Source organism: Marmota flaviventris, chromosome 18 (assembly GCF_047511675.1).
Source record: "Marmota flaviventris isolate mMarFla1 chromosome 18, mMarFla1.hap1, whole genome shotgun sequence".
In the NCBI taxonomy this organism is placed as follows: domain Eukaryota; kingdom Metazoa; phylum Chordata; class Mammalia; order Rodentia; family Sciuridae; genus Marmota; species Marmota flaviventris.
Window position 1 is genome coordinate 6725185 of NC_092515.1, and position 22699 is coordinate 6747883.

At 53.7% G+C, this 22699-nt stretch overlaps 2 protein-coding genes across 2 annotated transcripts; one reads left to right on the top strand and one right to left on the bottom strand.

Annotated features, from left to right (window-relative positions):
• The first annotated feature begins 953 nt into the window (after positions 1 to 953).
• On the top strand, positions 954 to 4775 carry Hrc (histidine rich calcium binding protein). The gene is made up of 6 exons (XM_027920298.2): positions 954 to 2887; positions 2958 to 3028; positions 3565 to 3636; positions 3875 to 3929; positions 4364 to 4400; positions 4590 to 4775. The coding sequence occupies exons 1-6, from the start codon at positions 1111 to 1113 to the stop codon at positions 4624 to 4626; spliced, it is 2049 nt and encodes a 682-aa protein (XP_027776099.2). The 5' UTR covers positions 954 to 1110; the 3' UTR covers positions 4627 to 4775.
• Positions 4776 to 4902: 127 nt separating this feature from the next.
• On the bottom strand, positions 4903 to 21716 carry Ppfia3 (PTPRF interacting protein alpha 3). The gene is made up of 27 exons (XM_027920479.2): positions 21621 to 21716; positions 21089 to 21253; positions 20651 to 20725; positions 20247 to 20321; positions 19720 to 19941; positions 18417 to 18563; positions 18194 to 18328; positions 17725 to 17808; positions 17443 to 17574; positions 16930 to 16992; positions 16634 to 16713; positions 16268 to 16412; positions 15549 to 15736; positions 13962 to 14184; positions 12933 to 13096; positions 12675 to 12802; positions 11932 to 12025; positions 11277 to 11358; positions 10506 to 10706; positions 8995 to 9057; positions 7692 to 7867; positions 7182 to 7279; positions 6775 to 6950; positions 6620 to 6688; positions 6234 to 6405; positions 5778 to 5849; positions 4903 to 5692 (listed from the first exon to the last, which is right to left on the bottom strand). Exons 2-26 carry the CDS (start codon positions 21197 to 21199, stop codon positions 5791 to 5793), a joined length of 3162 nt encoding a protein of 1053 aa, XP_027776280.1. The 5' UTR covers positions 21200 to 21253; positions 21621 to 21716; the 3' UTR covers positions 4903 to 5692; positions 5778 to 5790.
• Between the last annotated feature and the right edge of the window lie 983 nt (positions 21717 to 22699).

Genomic DNA, 22699 nt, shown 5'->3' on the forward strand with positions numbered 1-22699 from the left:
AGAAAGATAAGGAGAGGGGACATATTGAGGGTGGCATGAGACACAAAGACTTGGATGGTTGGCAGAGAATCATAAAGGAGTGGGAATAAAGAACTGGGGTAGTGTGCTCTTGACCCAGAAAGAGAGGGAAACAAAGACTTGGGTGGGGGACAGAAGTCCAGAGTGAGGGGGGACAGAAGGGGAATACCTATGAGAGGGAGCAGGTGACAGAAATGAAGGATGGAACCCAAAAAGAGAGATGGAGACCAAAGAGTGAGGGTAATCATGGAGGTAAGGAGTGGGTGCTATGGACACACAGAGCCAGGCAGGGCTACATATCTCCTGCCAGCTCTTGCTGATGGGGACAGCTGGGGCCTTTGTAACCTGACCCCCGCACCCTCCTCTCAGCTGTATTTATAGCCCTGGCCTGGTGATGTCCCCTACCCTCAGATCTGAGTTCCAGGGACAGGAGGTCACGGGTGTGTGTCTTTGGGACAGGCCCCTTCAAAAAACCATTCTAGGGCCTGGCTAGTGGCATCCACCTTCTTACCAAGCATTCCCCTCTGGCTGGAAATTCGCCATAATTACACCCTAACCCTTCCATTGAGAAGTCTCTCCCTCTGACATGTTGCTCCTGCCCTCCCCCAATGGCTCTAGGCTTCCCTAGCTTGGCCCACTGAAAGTCTAGCCTTTATCTTCTCAGCTGCCAACATGAGTTTGTTTGCACTATAAGGTCAAGTCCCTCAGTCTCCTCTCCCACTCAAGGGAGAGACCCCTCCAGTGCCCCTCCCCAGCAGGTTGGAGGAACAGAAGAGGAGGGGCAGGCAGGGAGTGACCCAGAATAACTCAGGCTGAGAGTAAATTTAGCCACAGAGAGGGGAGGGGAGAGACCCTATTGGCTGGGCAGTGGGGAGGGAGGACCCAAGAGGGGGGTCTGGGACTCCAGAGACAGCCTCAGAGGGGTGTCCAGGGCAGAGAAAGGCAACGGGCAGAGATCAAGAGAGAAAAAGTGAAGGAGAGACACAGAGAAAGAGTCAGACCCAGAAGGGGACAGGACCCCAACCTTGATCACACAGCCTCAGAGGCAGCTGGAGCCAGCCCTGGGAGAAAGCCTGCTGCCTAAACGTCCCCATGGGCCACCCTGGGCCATGGCTGCACACTTCTCTCCTCTGCGCCACAGTGGTCAGCCTGCTCCTCCCTCCTGCCATGACCCAGCAGCTGAGAGGGGCTGGGCTGGGCCCCAGCAACTGGAACAACAATGCAAACGTCGCAGGGCCCTCAGAGGACACATCGGCAGAGGTTAGCCACCAGATCTACAGCCACGGAGGCCACCGAGATGAGAGTGAGGATGTTTCCACAGAAAATGGACGTCATTCCCACAGTCATAGTGACCAGAGAGGGGAGGATAAAGATATCTCCAGGGATTATGGCCACCAGCACGGAGCCCACAGGTACCAAGGCCAAGAGCTTGCAGATGGGCATGCCTCAGAGGAGGTCTTCACAGAGCATGCTGAGCAAGCCCACGGGCACAGAGGCCATGACGAGGAAGACGAAGGGGACTCAGCCGAGCATGAGAACCACTTCCCCAGCCACAGGAGCCACAGCGATGAAGATGAGGATGAGGATGACATTGTATCCAGTGAGCATCACCATCACAGCCCCAGGCATGTGCACCGGGGTCCTCCAGAGGGAGACAATGATGAAGGAGAAGAGGAAGAAGAGGAGGAAGGGGAGGAGGAAGTCTCCTCTGAGTATAGGTACCAGGGCCACAGGCATCAAGGCCATGGCAGTGAGGAGGAGGAGGAGGACATCTCAGATGAATACCACCATCATGTCCCTGACCATGGGCACCAAGGCCACAAAGAAGAAGAAGATGATGATGATGATGATGAAGATGATGTCTCTGCTGAGTATGGACACCAGACCCACAGGCACGGAGGCCATGGGAATGAAGAGGAGGAGGACATTTCAGATGAACACCACCCTCATGTCCCCAGCCATGGACATGGAGATCATGAAGAAGATGATGATGTTTCTGTTGAGTATGGACACCAGACCCACAGGCACCGAAGCCACGGGAATGAAGAAGAGGACGTCTCAGATGGACACCACCATCATGTCACTGACCATGGCTACCAAGGCCACAGAGACAAGGAAGATGAAGATGAGGATGTGTCCACTGAGCATTGGCACCAGTTTCCTAGACATGGCCACCATGGCCTTGGGGACAAGAATGAGGAAGAGGAAGAGGAGGAGGAGTTCATAGACAAGCTCAGCCAACATATTGCGAGGCACCAACCCCAAGGCCACAAGAGCGATGAGGAGGAGGACTTCCCAGAGGAGTATAAAACAGACGTCCCTGTCCATCACCACCCTGGCATCTCAAAGGAGGAAGATGAGGACATCTCTGCCGAGCTTGGCCACCAGGCCCCCAGCCACAGGGAACAAGACCACCAAGATGAAGGGACTGATCATGGTCACAGAGGATCCATTCAAGAGGAGATTAGTCATCACTCCCTAGAGCACATGCAGGTTGGGAGGGAGAGTGACTCGGGAGAGGAAGAGGATGACCGCTCCCCTGAGGGAGATGATGAAGGCTCTGAGCAGGGAGTGGAAGAAGCCCAACACCACCACCTGGCCCAGGAAGACCAGCAGGATGAAGAGGAAGGTCATGGCCTCAGCCTGAGCCAGGAGGAAGAAGAGGAGGAAGATGAGGAGGAGCAAGAAGACAGGAGGGAAGAGAGGGCTGAATTTCTGGTCCCACCGAGCCAAGATCACAGAAAAGAGGAGGAGGAGGAGGAAGGCTTAGAGGAAGATGAGCTCCCCTTCACCATCATCCCTAACCCCCTGGCCAGTAGGGAGGTGGCTGGGGATGGCTCTAGTGAGGAGGAGAGTGGTGAAGACACAGGTGAGTGGCCCCTGGTGGGGGTGGGGAGGAGTGAATAAGGCTGAGTCACCCTGCCTTTCTGTTCCCACAGGTCTGCAGGACACCCAGGAATATGGGAATTATCAACCAGGGTCCCTGTGTAGCTACTGCACCTTCTGTAATGTATGTCCTCCACCCAGATCTACACACCAGCCTGTCCCACTGAATTTGTCCCAGGGATCCTGGGGTGCCAAGAGAGGGCTTTGAGCAAGGGCAGGTCCAGGTGAAAAAAGATTTTTCTAGGACAGACTGGAGGCCAGGAGGCTGGGGGAGGAAGTGGAGGCAATGATCCAGAAAGGAGAAGGTGAGGCATGAACTGCACCTAGGGGTGTAGGACAGAGACCAGGGTCCATGACCAAGAGTCATCTCAGGAGAGACAAGAGGGAGTTCTGACAGCCCATGGGGAGAGAGGGTAGGGAGAGATGATGAAGAAAGCACTCACAGGACCAGCCCACAGTGACCAGGTCATGTGGGGCCTCCCTGAGACAGGGAACCAGGGGCAGGATGGGAGCAACCTAGGGGAAGGTACTGAGCTCAGTGTTGGCCGTCATGAGGGTGAGGTGAGGAGTCTGTGAAATGTCCAACAGGCAGGAGTGGATGACGGTTGTCTCCTAAGTGGGGTTAGGGTTTCCATCTAACCAGGCTCCTCTGGTCCTCAGCGATGCACTGAATGTGAGAACTGTCACTGTGACAGTGAGGAGAACATGGGAGAACACTGCGACCAGTGCCAGGTGAGACCTCTCCCCAGACTCGAAGCTCCACCAGGCCTCAAATAGCATCTGAGAACACCCAGGACTAAATCCTGGCCTCTGACTCCAGACCGACTCAACCCCTAACACCTGGTGCATCCATGACACCACACTCTATACCTCCCTATAACTCTGCAACCTCAACCTTCACTTAGCCTCAGGCCCCTGTCCACGCCCCTTTCCTGACGGCATTCTCTCCCTGTCTCCGCCTCTCCCCCAGCACTGCCAGTTCTGCTATCTCTGCCCTCTAGTCTGCGAAACTCTGTGCACTCCAGGTGAGCACCGTCGGGGCGGGGAAAACCTTGTGGAAGAGACCTGGCCCACCTGGTGGAGGCGGAGCCAAACCTGAGGGACCAGCCTGGAAGGCTCATGGGGCGGAGCTAGGCGTGGAGGCGTGTCCAAGGCTCAGATCATGTGGGTGGAGCAGGTCTGACACCAAGAAAGAGTAAAGGTTGAGGGGCCGGCCTAGAAGCGAGTGGGCGGAGTCAAAGCTAGTAGACGCCAAAGGGGAGGGGCTAGTGGAGAATCAGCTGGTCCGGAGCAAGAAGGGGCGTGGCCTTCCAAGGAGTCCCTGTAGGAGTTCAATTTGAGGCAGAAATTAGGGAAAAGGGGTAGGGGAAAACTAGCCCTAGTCCCGCACTTACACTGAGTGTCCCCCTAATATCACTCGTGGAGTACCCTTCTAGACTCATCTCTCTGCTTCCCACAGGAAGCTACGTCGACTACTTCTCCTCCTCCCTGTATCAGTAAGTGTGTATGTGAAGGGTGGGGGGCACTTTAAGGGCCCGGTCTGGAGAAGCACTGTCCACTCTAAGTTCCTGGATGACCCTGGGGCTCCATTTCCTTGTCGGTGAAGTGGGCAGGGTAATGATCTCTAAGCGTCCTGGCGTGAGCTCTGGACACTGGCTATCTAACCTCTGCGTCCTCCTCTCCAGAGCCCTGGCAGACATGCTGGAAACTCCGGAACGCTGACCTGGTCGCGCGGCTGCATCGCATATGGACCTCCCCCTGCCCTCCACCCCCTAACCACGAGCCATATTTATTTCTCTGAATAAACGTGCTCCCCGAAACCTCATTTTCAGACGTGGGGTCGATTCTCAGAGCTTCAGGGAACGTGGGTGGGGGGGGGGGGTAAGCCTGTGCGAGAAAGGGGTTGGACTTCTGGGTCCTCCGAGGGAGTTTTTTTCTTAAAGTCCTGACCCCCCCACACCACCACCAAAAAAAAAAAAAAATCAACACGGAGCTTTTTGAAATAGTTCTCTTTACCCGTGATCACTGAGTGACGCCTGGGGCCGGGAGGCCGACCGAAAGTCGGGGGCGAGGGCTCCCCTACCGTCCGCACTCCCCCCACGCCACATCGCCCAGTGGCATCGTGGAAAGAGGATTCTCCCATGCAAACCCCGGAGTCGGCGGGGAACTGGGAGCACAATTCTGCGCTCCCTACCCCTGGGGCACGGACACGGCCACAGCACGGGGGGGGCGGGGAGGCCCCGGGGACACGAGACACGGGGGAGGAAGAGGGGACCCCGCCCGCAGATGACCCCGGGGACTGACGACCGAATGCGGCGGGGAGGGGCTGAGTGGCACAGGGGGCGAGGCTTGTAGCAGCGAGTCCCCCTCCCCTCCTTTCGGACGAAGAAGGAAGACTAGGGCCCCGCGACTGGGCAGGAAAAAGGGGAGGGGGAAGCCTCTTCCCGCATGCGGCCCTGGAGGGAAGCCCGGCCCCTTTTCCGCAGGTGAAGGGTTCCCGTCTCCCATCGGAAACTGATCAATAAATTACAAAGTAGAGAAAAGGGAGGCAGAAGTTTGGGGCGGGATTTCTTCCTGCTCTCTTCTTCCCCCTCTCAGTCCAGTTCATGTGGTTTGGTCCTGGCCCAGTCCATTTGTGAGGCGGGGACACGCACTCCCGATTTGTCTGTACAGATGGTCCGGTCCGCGGCGCGAGCTCCCCTGACCGCTTTCCCCGGACAGACCATATTCTGGGTGGGAGGGGGAGCGGTCCGGCCTCGGGACGATTCTTCCATCGGAGTGAGATCACCTGCATTGACGCGGGGCAGTGCACAGAGTAGTGAAGATCCACTGTGCTGCCCCGCACCCCCTAGCTCGCCCGGTACAGTCCTCACCTGGAAGCCTACACTAGCAGGAATAGGTCCGGACCGAAACACCATCTGCCCGGGAACTCCCAGAAGTCTGGCCTGGAGGGAGAGCGAGCAGCGGTTCAGCCTGGAGCACACACAATCCCACCCCCACCCCCCAGTTCTTTTCCAGGGTTTCTGCCAGTTCGGGCCTCAATTCCAGGAATGCTCCCTTGGACTTCCCCTCCCGACGTCACAACCATCGCTTGGTTCCACGTGGGTTTTCTTCTCTTCCCACAACTTGAGACTAAAATAAAGTGCCCAGATGGCTCTGGGAGAGTTCATTTCCCACCCTGGAAAGGACACTGGTGTGGGATTAATACATTCCAAGGACAGTCTGGATTACTGGAACGGTCCTTTTGTAAGGTGAACCTGGAAGGCTGAGTTAGTCCACTTCCCACCCTTGAGAAGGGAAAGGGGCCGTCGTATTTGGGAACTCCCCACCTTCTGGCTGCAACTTGCGTAGAGGGAGCCCGGGTGAGCCCAGGGCTCCTGCTGCAGCCGAACGAAAGTTAGGAGGCAACATCTCTGCTGAGTCAGGGGTTACGCCTCGGAGGTCCTTCTCTCGGAACATTTTCCTCCAGGATGGAGAGCGGCTGAAGGACTTGGCGCTGTCCTAGGTATAGGGACAGGAAAAAGTAAGGGACCTAGGCCCCGTTTCGACCCCGCCCTTCTTTTGGCTCCACCCCTCTCGGGATATCTCCTCCCCCTTAACTCGTCCCCTCCCTGGACCAGCCTCCAGCCACGATTGGTTGGCAAAGCCAAGCTCCACCCTTTCAGTGCCTAGAATGGAGGTGCAGCCGGGTCTCCAGAGCTGCTGCCGCGCCCACCTCGTCCAACCGGCGATCTGTGCCTAAAGAGATGAGGTTGCTGAATTCCTTCTCCAGGAGTTGTCGGGCCTGGAGACGGAAGTAAAAGAAAGATTGGGGCGTGCAAACCGCGAGGTGAGGATGCCCAGCAAGCTCCAGGCCCAGCAGCAGCTCACCTGTGCATTCTGCGTGGGAATCTGCAGGAGCAAGGCCAGGTCGGAGTAGTCGAAGGTTTCGTCCAGGGCGAGCAGAGCCCCGTGCACCCCGCTTTCCGTGAGGTTCGTGGCGAATTCCTTCAGGCCCAGCCCGGACACCCAACCCATGACACGCTCATTGGACCACACCATCACGTCTAAGGATGGAAGGGACCCTCAGTCGCGCCCCTCCCATGAGTCACGCCTGTCCAGTTTAGCCCATACCTCTTCCCCCATTTGCTCTTTTCTGGCCACGCCCCCAGGCTGGCTCCACACCTCGTTCATGGTAGTGATCTTTTTCTTTGGGCTCTCTCCTCATCACCCCTATCCCAACTCTGCCCCTGTACCCTCCTCCTGGCTCACAAAGGACCTCACTCTCTTCCACTCACCTCGGATCTGGGTCTGGCTCTCTTCTCTCCTCCGCTCGAGGTCCTTCCGGTCATAGTTGAGTCGTTTCAGGCACATGATCCCATAATGCAGACTCACCCTGAGCAGCAGGGGAAGTGGAGTCACAGAGGAGCCTTCACAGCCCCCACTGACTGCTGCTCCTATTAGGCCCTCTCCATTGGCTGCGGTCTTCTGGGAGAGGTTGGGGAGTTCCATTGATTGGCTGTATTGATAGTTGGCCCTCCCAGGAAGTGGGGCATTTTCAACAGACAATTCCTATTGGCTAACCTGGACCGGGAGTGGAATTAACTAGGCAAACTGTCTCCGGACCTGAACTTTGAACTCTTCCTATGGACCATCTTCTTAGAGGATGGGGCAGAGTCAGGATTCCTGAAAACCCAGACTAAAGGGTCAAAGATAATCCTAGGAACTTCCCATTGCCAGCCCCATTGGTCAAAGACTAGGGGTGGGGCTTCCCCTTGGACTGTCCCCATTGGCCAGGCAGTCCCCACCTGTGGAAGCTGTCCACCATCTTGAGTTGGCCCCGGAGCTCCTTCTTGTTAAGGTGATCTAACATTCGGGCATCCACCAGCGACTCCATGAAGTAGCTGCGGTACTGGGGCAGCCCCAGGCTGGGCAGCCAGTCGTTCCCCACCCACTCGTGGTTCATGTCGCCGTATGCCAGGATCTGGGGCCATGGGCAGGTGAGGGAGGGGTCAGGCTCTCTGGACTAATCCCATATGTGTATGAAAGGAGTTCAGTCCAGTCCCTCAACCCAAGGCTATTCTTTCCCCACCCTCACTGCAGGACAAAGATCAATGTCTGCTTGGGCCAATGGACCAGTCCACAGTCGTCTCCTAACCCTACAAAGTATGATGGGTGGTCCCTGAACATCATCATGGAGCTTCAGAACCTCAGACCCCACACCAGACCTACTGAAATCCTATCGTGCTTTCACAAGATCCCCAGGTGATCTCAACTATACATTACCTTTTAAGAAGCACTGTTCTAACTTTGTCCCAACTCAGCCCCAAATCACTGGCCTTCCAAGCCAAGGCAGTGGATTCTTCCAACCTCAATGTTTTGAAAATACTAGTTTAATGCTAAGTCTGGCCTGGACAATGTTCTGGATCAGTCCAAAGACATTCACCCTCTTTTGCATAAGGAAGGAGACAATTTCTCTGCTGAAAACAAAGACCAAGCCTAACACAGTTCATCCCCAACTTGAGATCGAAATGCAGCTTGTCTTCCCCGGCTTCTCATTCAGCCTGGCCTGCCTCACCACTACCATCACCAGTGATCCCCTCATGATGCAGCATAGCCCTCTTCCTCTCAACATAAGGGAAAACAGGATGCTCTGGGTCTCCCTCTAATACAGCAATGGAACATCCCCTAGGGCTCCACAACCCATGACAATGGAATGGCTGGTGCACCAGGCTGACCAGGGAACAGTGTGGGCTTCCACATCAAGGCCCACGGAGCCACAATAAACCAGTCTAGAGCTGAGCTCCAGTTGCAAACCCCTGCAGGGATGATGGAATGTTCTGGAGAGGGTAGGGGCTGGGCTCAGAGAAAGAGGGGCATCCATGCAGCGTGCACAGCCTTTTCATGCACCCACACCCGCCCCACACCCCTACCTGCTCCCAGCTGATCTCCTTGGTCTCCTGACCCGTTAGTGGGAAGAGGGAGAGAAGGGGTGGGTTACGGGGCAGGCAGAGGATGACAGAAGGGACAGACAGCCACAGACTCAGTCCCTGCCCCCACCCCCAAAGAGAGTTAGTGCCACCCTCAAGGCCTGTACTGGGGGGCACTCACAGGCTTCGTGGCAGCTGTAAGGGACTCCATCTCTTCGTGTGTCATCCATACGTTTCCTGTGGGCTGAGTGGAGAGGAGATATTATGGTAATGGAAGCTGACTTTGGATAGGGGAGGAGAATGGGGTCATGATTCAAAGGCCACTGGGCCATATGTTTATGTATATTCTGCTTTCTGTCTGTGGGCCCAGCAGTGGGAGAGGAAAGCAGCGATCCTTTCTCAAGCATCCATCATGTTCCAGGCAAAGAGTTAGAACTGAGGCCCAACTGAGCATTCTGCTGTGTGGCCCTGTGTAAATGATATCACCTCTCTGACCTGACACAGAATTACAGAGTGAGGATCAAGAAGGAGGCTGCGGAACAGTAATGGGGCAACTGTTTGGCAGTGAGAGTGGGGTTCACTCACATTTGTTGGGTTATTGCTTCAACAACCCCATGCATTAGGAACATACATGCATTCAAACGTTTCTGAACTCCTAGTGAGTGACAGTCACTGTTGTGAGATCTGGGATATGGCAAAGAATGCAACAGACAAGGTCCTTGTCGTGATGAGGGAGCTACAATCAATATAAATATGTTGGGGAACTATGAGCACAGACCAACTAGTAGATGAAATTAACAATAATATCAAGTCTCAGATGCAATAGGGTTCGGTGGCTAAAGGCTGTCTGCAGAAATATTTTTTGGGGTGTAACAGTAATGATGTCGGGGCTGGGGATGTGGCTCAAGTGGTACCGCGCCCGCCTGGCATGCGTGCGCCCCAGGTTCGATCCTCAGCACCACATACAAACAAAACAAAGATGTTGTGTCCACCGATAACTAATAAAAAATAAATAAATAAACTTCACTGACTTTATAAAAAAAAAAAAAAAAACAGTAATGATGTCCTCAAATTACATGCGAGTACCTCAGAAATAGACACACAAGTAAACAGCAGGTATGGCTAAGGGTAAACAATTGTGGAAATAGATATGGGTACAATTAATTTTCTATATGTTTGAAACTTCTATTAACAAAAAGCTGGAAGGAAAAGATAAAATTTTAGAAGGTAGTAAATTTTATGTGGAAAAAAATTAGAAGGAGTTACTGTCTTGGGTGCCCAGGGACGACTGGTTCAGCTGTGGAGCTTAGGGAAGGGCCCTGGGAGGTGGTGACATCTGAGCTGAGACCTCAAGAATGAGAAAGAGCCATTCTTGGGGAAGACAAGCTAAGGCAAGACCCTCCACACAGACACAAGCTAAGGCAAGACCCCTTCACAACACACACAACACACACACACACACACACACACACACACACACACACACAGCCCAAGGAGCCTCTCAGGAAGGACCAGGCGCAACACACACAGGACTAGAAGTGGAGGCGAGGCCGAGAGACCTGGGGGGCGATGAGAGCCAATGAGGAGCAGAGTCTAGGAGACAGAAAGTGAGCACGAGTGGGATTGGCTAATCTCAGGAATAGAGGCGGGGCCGGAGGCAGCAAGGGCCGGGATTGGCCGCCGGACACTCACCGTGCGGGAGGAGGCGGGAGCTGAGGGGGAGGTGAGTGAGACCATCTCCTGGATGGCTAGGCGCAGTTTGAGCCGGTGCAGAGGGTTGCTGATGCCAATCTCACGCTGGATCTCTGTATCCGACAAGTTGGCCATGATGGCACCACTCTTGACATTGGCCCGGCAGGCAGCCACATACCACGCAGGCATACCTACCCACAGCTGGAGCAGAGGGAGAGAGGGACAGGGGGAAGGGACAGAGAGGATGAGGCAGGAGAAATGGGGGAGACACAGAAAGAAAGGGAGAGAGGGAGACAGATGGGCAAGGCAAGTGGGGGCGAAACAGAGACATGGGAAAGTTTGCAGGAGAAACAGGACAGGGCACATAGACGTGGGAGAGGCAGAGGGAGACAGAGGGAGTGCCAGAGTTGAAGAGGAAAAGGGTGTGGAGAGACAGTAGGGGGAGAGTGAAACACCCAGAGACATGGGAGAGAGATCCAGAGGCACAGGGAATGGCAGACACACAGTCAGAGATGGGGAGAATCCCACACAGGAGGAGACACGGAGAGACCAGAACCCAGGTGGGCAGGACCAGAGGGGCAGGGGTGGAGGGAGGAGAGAGAAGCTGTTTCCATTGACAGGGAGCCTATCCCCCTCCAAGTCCTCACCTCCCCACCTCGCCCCACCTCAGCTTGGGGTAGCAAGATGCTGGCATCCAGCCAACATTCATGGGGGGCAGGGGTGTCAGAGAGTTAGTGATCATTTAGTTAGGTCATTTCTGGGCCCCAGTACCTCCAACCAAGAGACCACAGTGGGCCCGTCCCACGCAGCAAAAGGCAGACCCTGGCGGCAGGCCTCTTCCAGCAGTTCATGCCTGGTGGGGGAGAGCAGGGCAGGAGTTCTCAGGGGTGGAAGCCCCCAGCCCTTTGGACAGACCCCTTCACCACACACACGTATGATTATATCTTATAAATGTAGAAAACATGACAGAAAGTCAAAAATTGCATGTGAATCTCTGAAATCCATCTTCCCCACACCCATTGAAAGAGAGAAAAACAGCTGGGTGCAGTGTGACTAGGGAGGCTGAGGCAGAAAGATCACAAGTTAGAGGGCAGCCTCAGCAACTTAGAAAAACCCTTTCCCATAATAAAAAATAAAAGGGGATGTAGCTCAGTAGTAAAACAAACAAACAAACAAACAACAACAACAACAAAACACCCTTGCATTCAATCCTGACTGTGTGTGTGTGTGTGTGTGTGTGTGTATATATATATATATATATATATTTTTTTTTTTTTTTTTGAGAGACAAAGAAAAAGTCTAGGAGTTCCAGATTCCCAAATAAGCAAGTTCAGGACCTTGGACACCTGCTTCCAGCAAGTTAGTCTCACCTCTGTTGGCCACCACCCCACCACCCCCCACATACAATATACTGTCACACACTCACTTCCTCTTGTTTCTTCGGTCCTTGTCTCCTGGGCCTGTCAGCTTGGCTAGCCCCAGAGGGTCAGTGGCCAGCGTCTCATCTGAGGGTGTTCCAGCTGGAGGCAGGGAAGGGTGAAAATGTGGAAAGTCTCAAGGGGGAGGCAGAATCTCTCATGCTGGGGGTGGTGAGGAGGATGCCAGGATGGCGCAGGCCCTGAGGGAGTTGTGTAGCCACATTGAGGGAGTGACAAAGCCAGACAGGGACCAATGTCACCTCCCAGACAATGAATTGGAGACATACCCCCCAAAAGGGCTAGATTCACTGGGCTGGCCTTGGTAAGGTGGCAGTGGTGTGCTGGGAAATGGCTAACAACTGGCTCCCTGGAAGGGAGGATTCCCTGACTGGTAGTGTTTGCCAATTTCTGTGGCCAATTTAGAGCTATCAATGTGATATCAAGCAGCTCACAGACTTCCTGAAACAACAGCGCTCACAAACCTGTGTGAGGAGGTTCCAGCACACCACTGGAAGGTGCCCAGCTTTTAGGAGTCTATATCCTCTTTCTATTTAAAAAGTAATAAAATAAATTAGTTTACCTGCCCAGTCACCCAGGCAGGTGCCAGAGGGCCCTCTCTTTTCCCCTCCTCCTCTGTCTACCTCTGCATGTCATTCTAAGTAAATGAATGTCAAGTCAAGATGTGAAGAAGAAATTAAAGGGGAGACAGGGGGGAAACAAAGAAGAAATGGGTTGGAATTAGACCACTCACCCAGAGAAGAGCTGTCCCGGCCTGGGGGTCCCATTCGCCCCTTCTCTTTCTTGCCAAAGAGTCGGCCTATGGATGACTTGATGCTCTTCTTCTTGGGAGCTTTGTGAAGGGAATCTGGGGCACCCTCACTGGTAAGCAGGACAGAGTAAGAACAAACTCCTTGTGGGATGGCCTTCCCCCTGCCCCAAGTCCTTGTCTACCCCCATCTCATCCTTCCAAGCAAGTTCTTCCCTGTTCCCATCCTTTGTCCCTGCTGACCTTCCCCGTGAGGGTCCCCCGTCTTCTAAGGCCCCCGCCTGCAGTGCCAAGGCCTGGGTCATCCTCTCAAGACGGGCAGAGCGCGGAGTGGGTGGCGGGGTATCTCCTGGGATGGCTGGCCCCTCTCCCCGTGGAGCTCCAGCTTCCTCCTTGGGGACATGATTCTGGGGATAGAAAAGCATATATGCTGGATTAAGTTGGAGGGGTCATGTTGGAGGCTCCCCATTAACTGGGGTGTCTATTAGGGGATTTCTAGGGATGACCGTGGCTTGGAGCACTATATCTGAAGGTAGCCTACATTAAGTAGGGGACATAAAGGCAATGATGGGAGCTCCCCTGGAGCTTGATAAGCTCGTATTTATAGCATCTTTGCTTTTGGTGTCAAGAGTGAGATATGCTTGGCCTCAAAGAAAGCTAGTGAATTATAAGTCCTGAAAACCTGAAGACTTGTGTTTAAGGCAATAGAATAAGGCTAGTATCTCTTTTGCCTCCCTCAAAGGTCAATTCTGAGGACCTAACTGTAGTTCTGAAGTGCATGTTTAGTCAGAGAAACATTTTTTTAAACACTGTGTAGCAAGCACAGTGACATATACCTGTAGTCCCAGCTACTTAGGGACCTGGGGCAGGGTAATCACTTGAGTTTGAGTTTGAGATCAGCATGGGCATCAGAGCAAGACCCCATCTCAAAAAAACAAACAGGGGCTGGGGATGTGGCTCAGCGATAGGGCGCTTGCCTAGTATGCATGAGGTCTTGGGTTTTATCCTCAGCAATGCAAAAATAAATAAATAAATGCTCTTATTTTAAAAAATCCTATGCATAAGACAAATAGACTGGGACACCTGCTTCCAGCATGTTAGTCTAAAGAAGCCACTGACTTGGCCCACCTTTAGTTGGAAATTTTAGGGAAAGCTAAGGATGCTTTTGAAAACCACTGGTGTCCTGGGCTTATTACTGATGATTTTGGGGAAGCTCTGTTTCTGACCTGTCCTCATCCTCCCACCTGCCTGGGGAGACTCCAGAGCACTCACCGCCTTGTCGGTGCCCTCACGGGCAGGGCTAGGGGGTGCCAGGCGGGGTGTTGAATGGCCGGAGCTGGGAGGGGAGGGGCTGGCAAGAGTAGAGGTGGTGAGGGAGGGGGGTAGTGAGCAGCTGCTGCGGTAGCGGCCCAACGAGTCCAGGCCAGAGCTGGACACCCGGCTCTCTAGCTCTTCTGCCCTCTGTTCTGTTGTCTCCTTCTCCTCTTGGATCAACCTGGAGAGGGAAACAGGAGAGACTGGGTGATGAAGCTGAGAGGGAGAGGGAGTCTGAGGGCCGCAATAGGCCAGAAAGGCTTGGTGGGGTAAGGAGAATTCTGGAGAAGGTGCCATGAAGTCAAAGGCTTGGGTGGATTTGTGATGGCCTCATGAGTTCAAGGGGAGTCAAGGAGTCATGGTAGTCTAAGGAAGTCACAGAAGAATTAGTTTGATCAGGGAGATCAGGATCTGTATCAGTTTGGCTTTGATGATAATCAAATGGTTCTGTAAAATCATTAAAAGGTGATTATGGGCAAGAGATAATATTCCAAGAAGGATTGCAAAAGCCGGGTCATAATCAAATCATGGTGAGATCAGAGACACTTTAGGTCAATCTAGCATCTGGGAAGGTCATAGAGTCATTCAGTATGTGAGAGCTAATCAATCAAGACAGAGTTTGAGTGGAAGGTGATGGTCATGTTGCCCTACTTGCTGAGACATAATGGAGAAAATGTATTGTAAGAGAATTTCCAAATAAAGGCAATTTCTGGGGAATTGGGGTAGACTTCAATGGGGGCTTCTTAATAAATTGAGGATTTTTGTTCTATTGGGTAAAAATTCTTTGGGCATAGAATTGAGGTTTTTAAATTTTTTTTGTAGTTGTAGATGGACAGAATGCCTTAATTTTATTTGTTTAATTTTTATGTGGTGTTGAGGATCAAACCCAGTGTCTCACGCATGTTAAGCAAGTGCTCTGCCACTGAGCTATAGCCCCAGCCCTAGAATTGAGGTTTTTGGTACAAGGGATTGAACCTAGGGGTGTTTAACCATTGACCCATATCCCCAGCCCTTTTGTTTTTTATTTTGAGAGAGGGTCTTGCTAAGTTGCTGAGGCTGGTTTTGAACTTAAGATCCTCCTGCCTAGGCCTCCCAAGCCCCTGGGATTACAGGTGTGCAGCACCTCTCCTGTGGAGTTGAGGTATTTAATTAATGTGTTATGGTAAAATTCTTGGGTACCTTGTTGTGTTGACATTCTTGGTGTACTGGGACACCCTGGGTATGGGTTATATGAAGCCATGAAATCCACGATGTGCTGGAAGATTCTCGATGTACAGAGTTGAAATTTTTGGTAATTTGGAGTGCAGTCTTTGATGTGTCTGGAAATTGTGAGTTACTGGCTGAGGGATATACATGTAATTAGCACGTGGAAGGCTTGGGTGTATCCTGGGGGATTAATAGACACTGTAGAGAATGTAGGACTGGGAGAATCCCTTGAGGATGGTGGGAAAGGGAATGGACTCAGGCCTTCAGCAAGTGTCCAGGAACCAGAGGGACTGTGTGATCAGCTCAGGCAGGACAGAGCAGGTCTGGGCCAGTGCTCACTTGATCTCCTTGTTGATTGCCTCCAGCTGCTCCTGAAGCATGATGGCCAGTGTCTGTACATCAGCCTGCCCACTGGGGGACAGCAGCTCTGCCCCAAACATCCCTTCTGCCTCCTCCTCATCAGAGCCATCCAGCTCCCCAGGGAATGGGGGTGGCATGGACCCTGTAGGAGCAGACCGCTCCCAGTCCTGTCTCTGTGGGAACAGAAGCACATCTGGTGAGCGGAGGCCAAGGTTGGCGTTGGGTCTTCACTCACCAATTCTGACTTTGCCCACCCTCCCCTCCTCTGCCCACATGCTCCGGTTCTGTTCCATAAGCCCAGCTCACTCTGTTCATAGGCCCCTTTCTTAACCCCTCCCCCAACCCTCCAAGCCAAACCCCTGCACATGATTCCACCTAGCTCCCTTGACTTCCATCTCCCTGAATCCAGCCCACTTCTCCTCTTCATCTGGACCCACCCACTTTGAGATTCTACACCCCTTCCCCCACGTGTCATTAATCTCAGGTGCTCACCAGGTAGCAGGACATTCACATGAAGAGGTGCCCAGGTAAGTCATGATGGTGGATTCCAGTGGGGGAAGGAAAGAAGACAGGTGAGTACAGAAGACCCTGCCTCTCAACCCAGCCTCCTCCTCCCTGAGCCTCATGGATTAGGCTCCATTCCCTACCACTGCCTGTCCATGCCCTGCTCAGTCCAGGCCCCAGAGGTGGATGCTGACCTTGGAGGGCTCATCTTTAACCCCCGACCAGCGACCCCTCTTGCTTGCCCGGCCACTGCCAGCCCCATAAGGGTCCAGGGGGGTGCCGGAAGGTAACGTGGGTGCCTGGGAGTAACGGAGTTCCAGGGCACTGCCAGGGAGAGACCTGTGGGCATGGGAAAGCAGTCATGGATTCATGGTTCAGGAAAAGATGAAAGAGATCAGGGGTCATGGGGACAGGCCTGGGCTCAGGGGTTATGAATTCAAGGTCAAAAATAAGACTGATGAGTGATAGCCTCAGGAAATATCAGGGAGTGGGAATCAAAAGGGATGAGCTTGACCAGAGTGGCTCCCTAGACAGTGGCGGAGCCAGAGGGCTGTTGTCACCTGGAGTAGGAGGATGGTGGCCTCCCCCGCAGTTGGTCGATCTCCATCTGCATCCTCTCCATTTCAGCCAAGAGCTGCTCCTGGGGGGAGGGGATTGGAGATGTCAGGTTACCCTGAGTCATGGGCATGGGCATGGCTTAGAGAGAGTTGGGGAAAGGTTTAAGAAAGTGAATTGTCAAGAGAGTAAGCTGGACTGGAGAAGGTGTCAAGTGTCTGTCCCCATCTTTTTTCTGAGACCAATTCCAACCTCAGCGACCCAGCCCCACTTCCTTCCTTCCATCCCCCAAACCCCCCACCTTGTTAAGCAGCAGCTCATCCTGCAGCTTCTTCATGTTGGCGATCTCCTCGCTCAGTGAGTTCTAGGAGAACAAGGGTGAAGTGAGGCAGTGGGGCCCAAACCCAGCATGTCTAGCCACCGGTGCAGACAGGCCTAGGGACCCAGAGGAATGGAGTGGAGACAAATGGTGAGCTGAGAGGAAGGGAGGGTGGGTTGTGGGGCCTAAAGTGCATCTAGTTGGAGCAATTCTGGAAGCCCTGGGATCTGACATCTTGTATTATCTCAGAAGACTCAGGGTTTGACAGACCATATGGTTGGAGGCTTTGGGAAAAGAGGAGGACTCAGGGTCTGGATGCCCTTAGTATTCAGCTCTTGGAATGTTTAGATGAAGTGAAAAAGTGGTCTCAACAATAGATTGGAGAAGACTGTCGAATTTGGGATGCTCGGGTTTAGACATCTCAGATAACGAATCTGGAGGAAATGCCTGGGGCCATAGGATTCCTGGTTGTCGGAATTCTGGGTTGAGAAGCACCTTTTCCTCCAGCGCTCCCATGCGCTCCTTGAGGTGAAGCTGTAACCGCTCATTGGACTCGCTCAGCAGCTTGTCCACTGTCTCGGACAGCCGCTTATTATGGTCATCGTTCATCTTCTCTCTCTGTCTGGCCTGCGCATAGAAAAGCAGTACAACGGGGCTCAATTTGGTCCGGGGCAGAGCACCGCCCTTTTCTAAGACCCGCCCCCCGCCACACCCCCTCATCTAAGCCCCACCCTAGCCCCAAAGCCCAGCCCTCTGTGGAGTCTTCAACTCCCTCACCCGCTGCAGCTCCTGGTTCTTCTCCTCCAACTGGGCCTCCAGCTGCCGAAGCCGCTCTTCAAAATTCCCATGACGCTCCTCAGCCTAGTGGACAGAACCCGTGGTGTCTGACTTTACCCCACCAGGATCCAGTCAGGTCCCCGGCCCCACTGCCTTCAAGGCCGGTTACAAGGCCCCACCCCACGAGCTCCGGGTTCCTCCCCAGCCCCTGTGATTCAGGTCCCGCTCCTGTGTCCAGTCTACATTCTCAGGACCTGTTCCTGCCCTTTCTGGTTCCAAGCTATCCATCCTTTTAGTCCAGACTAGAAAACACGGTCCTCTCACCCCAAACCTCCAAGTTCTGCTCCATCCAAGTCCTCTACCCGCCCCCAGACCCCCTCCCCTTTTCCCCAGAAGCCACTCGGATGTTCTGCCTACTCCTCCTCTAGATAGGGCCTTGGGCCATCTCCTTGGTGAGGCCTCTCCTCACCTTGTTGAGCGCTGCCACACGCTGGGCCAGCTGCGCCTCTATCTCGGGCAAGGTCTCTGCCTTCTGCAGCGTCTGCTGCAGCTTCTGTTTAGCATCGTCCAGCCACTCAGCCAGCTGACGGCTCTTCTCTTCACTCTGGGGGAAGGAGAGGAAGGAGAAAGACGGGCTAGAGCACAGGGTCCACAGCCCTTTTCCAGCCGTCCCCCGCAGGGTGTTCCCCCACCTGCCGGTACAACGACTCCTTGCTGGCCAACTCATTTTCCAGCTTGTCGTTGGCATCGTGCAGAGACGTGGCCTCGCGCTGGGCGCTCAGGTAACGCTTCTCCAGGGTTGTGATCCGCTCCTCCATATCCTCCCGCTGAGCCAGCGCCTGCAGAGGGCAAAAAGGCCCTGGACTACTACAGCTCCCAGAAGCACCCGGGGCAGCCTAGGCTTAAAATCTAGGGCAAGGTACCCTAAGGTATACTGGGAAATGGAGTCCCCTGGGCTTCAGAATGTGGGTGCCACACCTCCCAGTTTTGCCTGCCTGCCTTCCTTCCTCCCTCCCTCCCTCCCTCCCTCCCTTCCTTCCTTCCTGGATTGAACCCAGGAGCACTTAACCACTGAGTCACATCCCCAGCCCTTTTTTATTTTTTTAATTTCAGACAGGGCCTCGCTAATTTGCTGAGGCTGGCTTTGAACTTGCAATCGTCCTGCCTCGGGCTCCCAAGCCACTGGGATTACAGGCGAGCACCACTGTGTTCACACCTCCCACTTTCTAAGATAGTTCTGGCTTAGACCCTCCGGTAAAGGTGACTGAAAGTTCATGGGATGTGAAGTTTTGAATCAAGCCACCCTTCTCAAAATCCAAGCCTTAGTTTTCTCAACAACTTCTGACACAGAACAGGCTTTGAATCACAGAGGAAGTCCCTCAGTGTTTCATGGGAAACAAAATTCCCTTGTATCTGGAAAGCAACACCTCCCAGGAGCCACCATGATAGCACAAGCATAGAAGATAGGCTACAGATTCTGGGGGAAAATGAAGGTCTGGGAGCCCTTATGGTGGGATCACACTTCCTCACAGCCCCCACCTAAACCAGCCCTGCAGTTGTCCAGGCTTACATTCCCAGATGAAGGCCCTAGTGGATGGCGAGAAATAAAATGCTCACTCTCCTTCTCATCCACTGCCTTTGAGAATTCAGATCCCTCATTTCCCAACAGATCCCTGGGCATGAGAATTAGGGTCAAGGAGACTAAGCCAGGAAGTGCAAAATGCCAACAAAACATTCAATTTAGAGGCATACGAGAATGTCACCATTGTAATACAATAATGAGGACCAATTACTGAGTGGCACATGCTAACCTTCTGATAAGGGTCATAAGTCCCATATTACAGGAGAGGAAACTGAAGCTCACACAGGTGGAGAGACCGTACAAGCTGGGGAGTGAATCCAGGTGCCACTAGTCATGAGCTTAGGAAATTTGGACAAAGGGGGAGGGAGAAGGCTGGGGGCACGGAGGCCCCTCACTAGGGGCTCCCACCTTACCTCCTTGAGGTCCCGCTGCAGCTTGGAGTTGGCTTCCTCCGCCTTACCCAGCTCACGGTGAGCGGTGCCCAGCTCCTCCTCCAGCTGGCTCATCTGACGACACAACACCGCCAGGCGCTCCCTCAGCTGGCACACCTCTGCTCGCTGCCGCTCCAGGGCCTCCTCCAGCTCTGCTGTGCGGCGGGTGGTGTCCCCGCCAGGACCCAGGCCATTGGCAAGGGTCTGGAGTGAGAGAGGAAGGGACAGATCTCAGAGTGGGGAAAGCAAAAAAACAGGGAATGCAAAGAAAAAGTTGATCGGCTGAGGTGTGTGTGAGGGGCAATCAAAGATCAGTAAGGATCATGCGGGTCGTAGTCCACAGGGGTCATGGAGGTTCACAGAAGTTAGCTAGGTGAGGACAACAGCCAGTAAAGGTCTTGGAGGTTCAGATGTCCCAGGGTAAGTGAGGATCGTACAACCATCAAGATGACCATAACAATGTCAGGGGGTTGAGTGGAAGTCACAGAAAGGAGACTTCCTCTTCTCACCTGTCCATCTCCATCCTTGCCTGGCTCTTCCAGGCCTGACCGCCGCCTGGAGAGCTGCTCTCGAAGGCTCAGAGTCTGGAAGAGTGAAAGGGGAATCAACACAAAGGGCTCTTGGAACCCCAGCTTTATTTCCCATCTTAATTTTTTTTTTCCACTTTAGCTCCATTTTCTCCTTAATCCAGCCAAAGACCCAGCCTTTGGTTCTCATCTTAGTCTCACCCTCACTGGGAGGTTCTCACCTCAGCCCTGCAGGATGAGTTCCTTCTTAAAAGCCCCACTGTTTTTTGTTTGTTTGATTTGTTTTGTTTTTTCATTGTCCAACCCCTTTGTAAACGCCCAATTAGCTCCGCCCACCGGTACTTCCTTAGTTCCAGTCAACCTCCCCTTCTTGGCCACGCCCCCACCTCCTGATTGCTCAGCTCCAGCTCTTCCTCTAGTACTGCCACTCGCTCCAGTGCCATCCGCAGTCTCTCCCGGACCTGGGAATAGGGGCAGGACAGGAGTGAGATGGAGACCTGTCAACTGTCCCAGAACATCCCCGCGACAGATCTGATAAGGTAACATAAGGATTCATCTCTCTTAATGGATGTACATCTCCTCCAACCAGGTGTACCTTTCCCAGTATCAGGCATCCTTTCCCAGGCGTAGCCCCCACCTCATTTCATTTTTCTACGATCAACCAGTCGGATCCCAGCCTGCATAGCCTGTCCGGATCAATCACAGTAAACATTCTTCCCACTTAGGACATCCCTAACCAATCACAGCTGAATATGTCCCACTCAGGACAGCTCCTGTCAACCACGATTTTCTCTTCTTCATCCTGTCTCTTCCAATTCTCATACCTTCTCATCCAGGGCCTTGTGGTGCTCGAAGAGGGATTTTAGAGCTTTGAGCACCTCCACCTCCGAGGAGACCCCACCCGGGGACTGGGCCTGGCGCTTCACCACAGTCATGCGCAGTGACCTCTCGTGCCTGGACACCAGGCACTCCAGGTGTTCCAGGAGGAGCTAGAGGGGGTAGAATAACAAGTCAAGTTTAAAAAACAAGGGAAAGGGGGTAGGATCGAGAAAGGAGGTGACAGTATGAAGGACATTCGGAAGAAGAGAGATAGCCAAGGGAACTGTGAGAGGCAGGTCAGGAAAAGAGAAGGACAGCAGAAGTAGAGTCAAGGAAAGGATGGTGCAAGAAAAGAGAAGGGTATGGAGATCAGAGAGGCGACAGGAGGAAGGAGTGGGACCAGAGGAGGAGGTCATCCAGGAAGTGGGAGCAAAGAAGAAAAGAAGACAACAAAATGAGATAAGGAGAAAAAGGGGGGGCAGAAACACCAAGAGGGGTCATCCACCCCACTCAGGCCCAGCCCTTAACACCCCTCACCCGAGTGTTGTTCCGCTCCGCCTTCAGTTCCGCAATCTCTTCTTCCCTCTCTAGCAGCTGCTCTCGGCATAAGTTCAGCTCCTTGGTCAGAGCCGCAAACTCCTGTCCAGACGTGGGCAGAATCCGGACAAAGGATCAATCCTTTTCTATCTCCCTCCTTCCCTAGGAGTTTGAAGGCTCCGCCCCTCCCGAATAAGTCCAGCCCCTTCTTGCTATTCAGACCCCGCCCACCAAAGGAAGCCTCGCCCGGACTCCTCCTTTCCAAATGCAAAGCCACGCCCCTTCCAGACCACCCTTCTCCTCTGCAGGCCCCGCCCCGGCCCCGCCCAGACCTGGGGAAGAGCGATGCTGAGCTGGCGTTGCAGCGAGTCCTTCTCGTGGCCGAGCTCACGCAGCCGCAGCTGCGCCGTAGCCAGTCCGTCTTGCGCCTCGCGCAACGTCTCCAGCAGGCGCTCGCGCTCCGTGAGCATCGTGACCATGAGGCGCTCCAGCTCCCCGCCTGCCTCGTCCGGGCCCAGCGCCGAGCCCCGCCGGCCATCCTCGCTGATGGTGGGCATCACCTCGCACATCATGGCGGCGGTGCCAGCCTGCGGGTGCAGAGAGGGGTTAGGGAACAGAAACCACCCTTGTCTAGGCACCAGCAGAGAACTGAGGCACAGCCACTCGGATACTACATGAGAGAAACAGGTGGGGCCGTCCAGGCTCTGCACAGGAGAGACCAAAGCCCAGACACATGACACAAGGAAACTAAGGCACCACCACCTGACAGTCACCCAGAGAACTTAAGGATTGACCACCAGGTGCTGCCAGAGGAACTGAGGCCATTGTAATCATGGCACAGGATAAACTGAAAGCCATTACTTTTAGGAAAACAGTCCTGGCTACCCGGTGAGAGCATTTAGGGAAACAGGTCAGCCTCTTCCAGGCACTGACAGCAAACCTAGGCCTGACCCGCTCAGAAGAACTGAAGCTAGGTGACCCAGGGATTACCTAAATTAATGTGGAAAAATCAATTTCTACCTATTCTGACTCTGCCGAGAGAATCCTCAATCTTCTGCATAGGCAAGGAAACTAAGGCC

What these genes read in the sequence shown, in the direction of transcription:
- Hrc (XM_027920298.2), top strand. Translation starts at nt 1,111, where the DNA reads ATGGGCCACCCTGGGCCATGGCTGCACACTTCTCTCCTCTGCGCCACA. An exon ending in CGAAACTCTGTGCACTCCAG is followed by an intron (nt 3,930 to 4,363) that starts GTGAGCACCGTC and finishes TGCTTCCCACAG; the next exon opens with GAAGCTACGTCGACTACTTC. An exon ending in TTCTCCTCCTCCCTGTATCA is followed by an intron (nt 4,401 to 4,589) that starts GTAAGTGTGTAT and finishes CCTCCTCTCCAG; the next exon opens with AGCCCTGGCAGACATGCTGG.
- Ppfia3 (XM_027920479.2), bottom strand. Translation starts at nt 21,199, where the DNA reads ATGACTGTGGTGAAGCGCCAGGCCCAGTCCCCGGGTGGGGTCTCCTCG. An exon ending in TTACAGCTGCCACGAAGCCT is followed by an intron (nt 7,868 to 8,994) that starts GTGAGTGCCCCC and finishes CCATGGCCCCAG; the next exon opens with ATCCTGGCATACGGCGACAT. An exon ending in GAGCCAGACCCAGATCCGAG is followed by an intron (nt 6,951 to 7,181) that starts GTGAGTGGAAGA and finishes TTCCATCCTTAG; the next exon opens with ACGTGATGGTGTGGTCCAAT.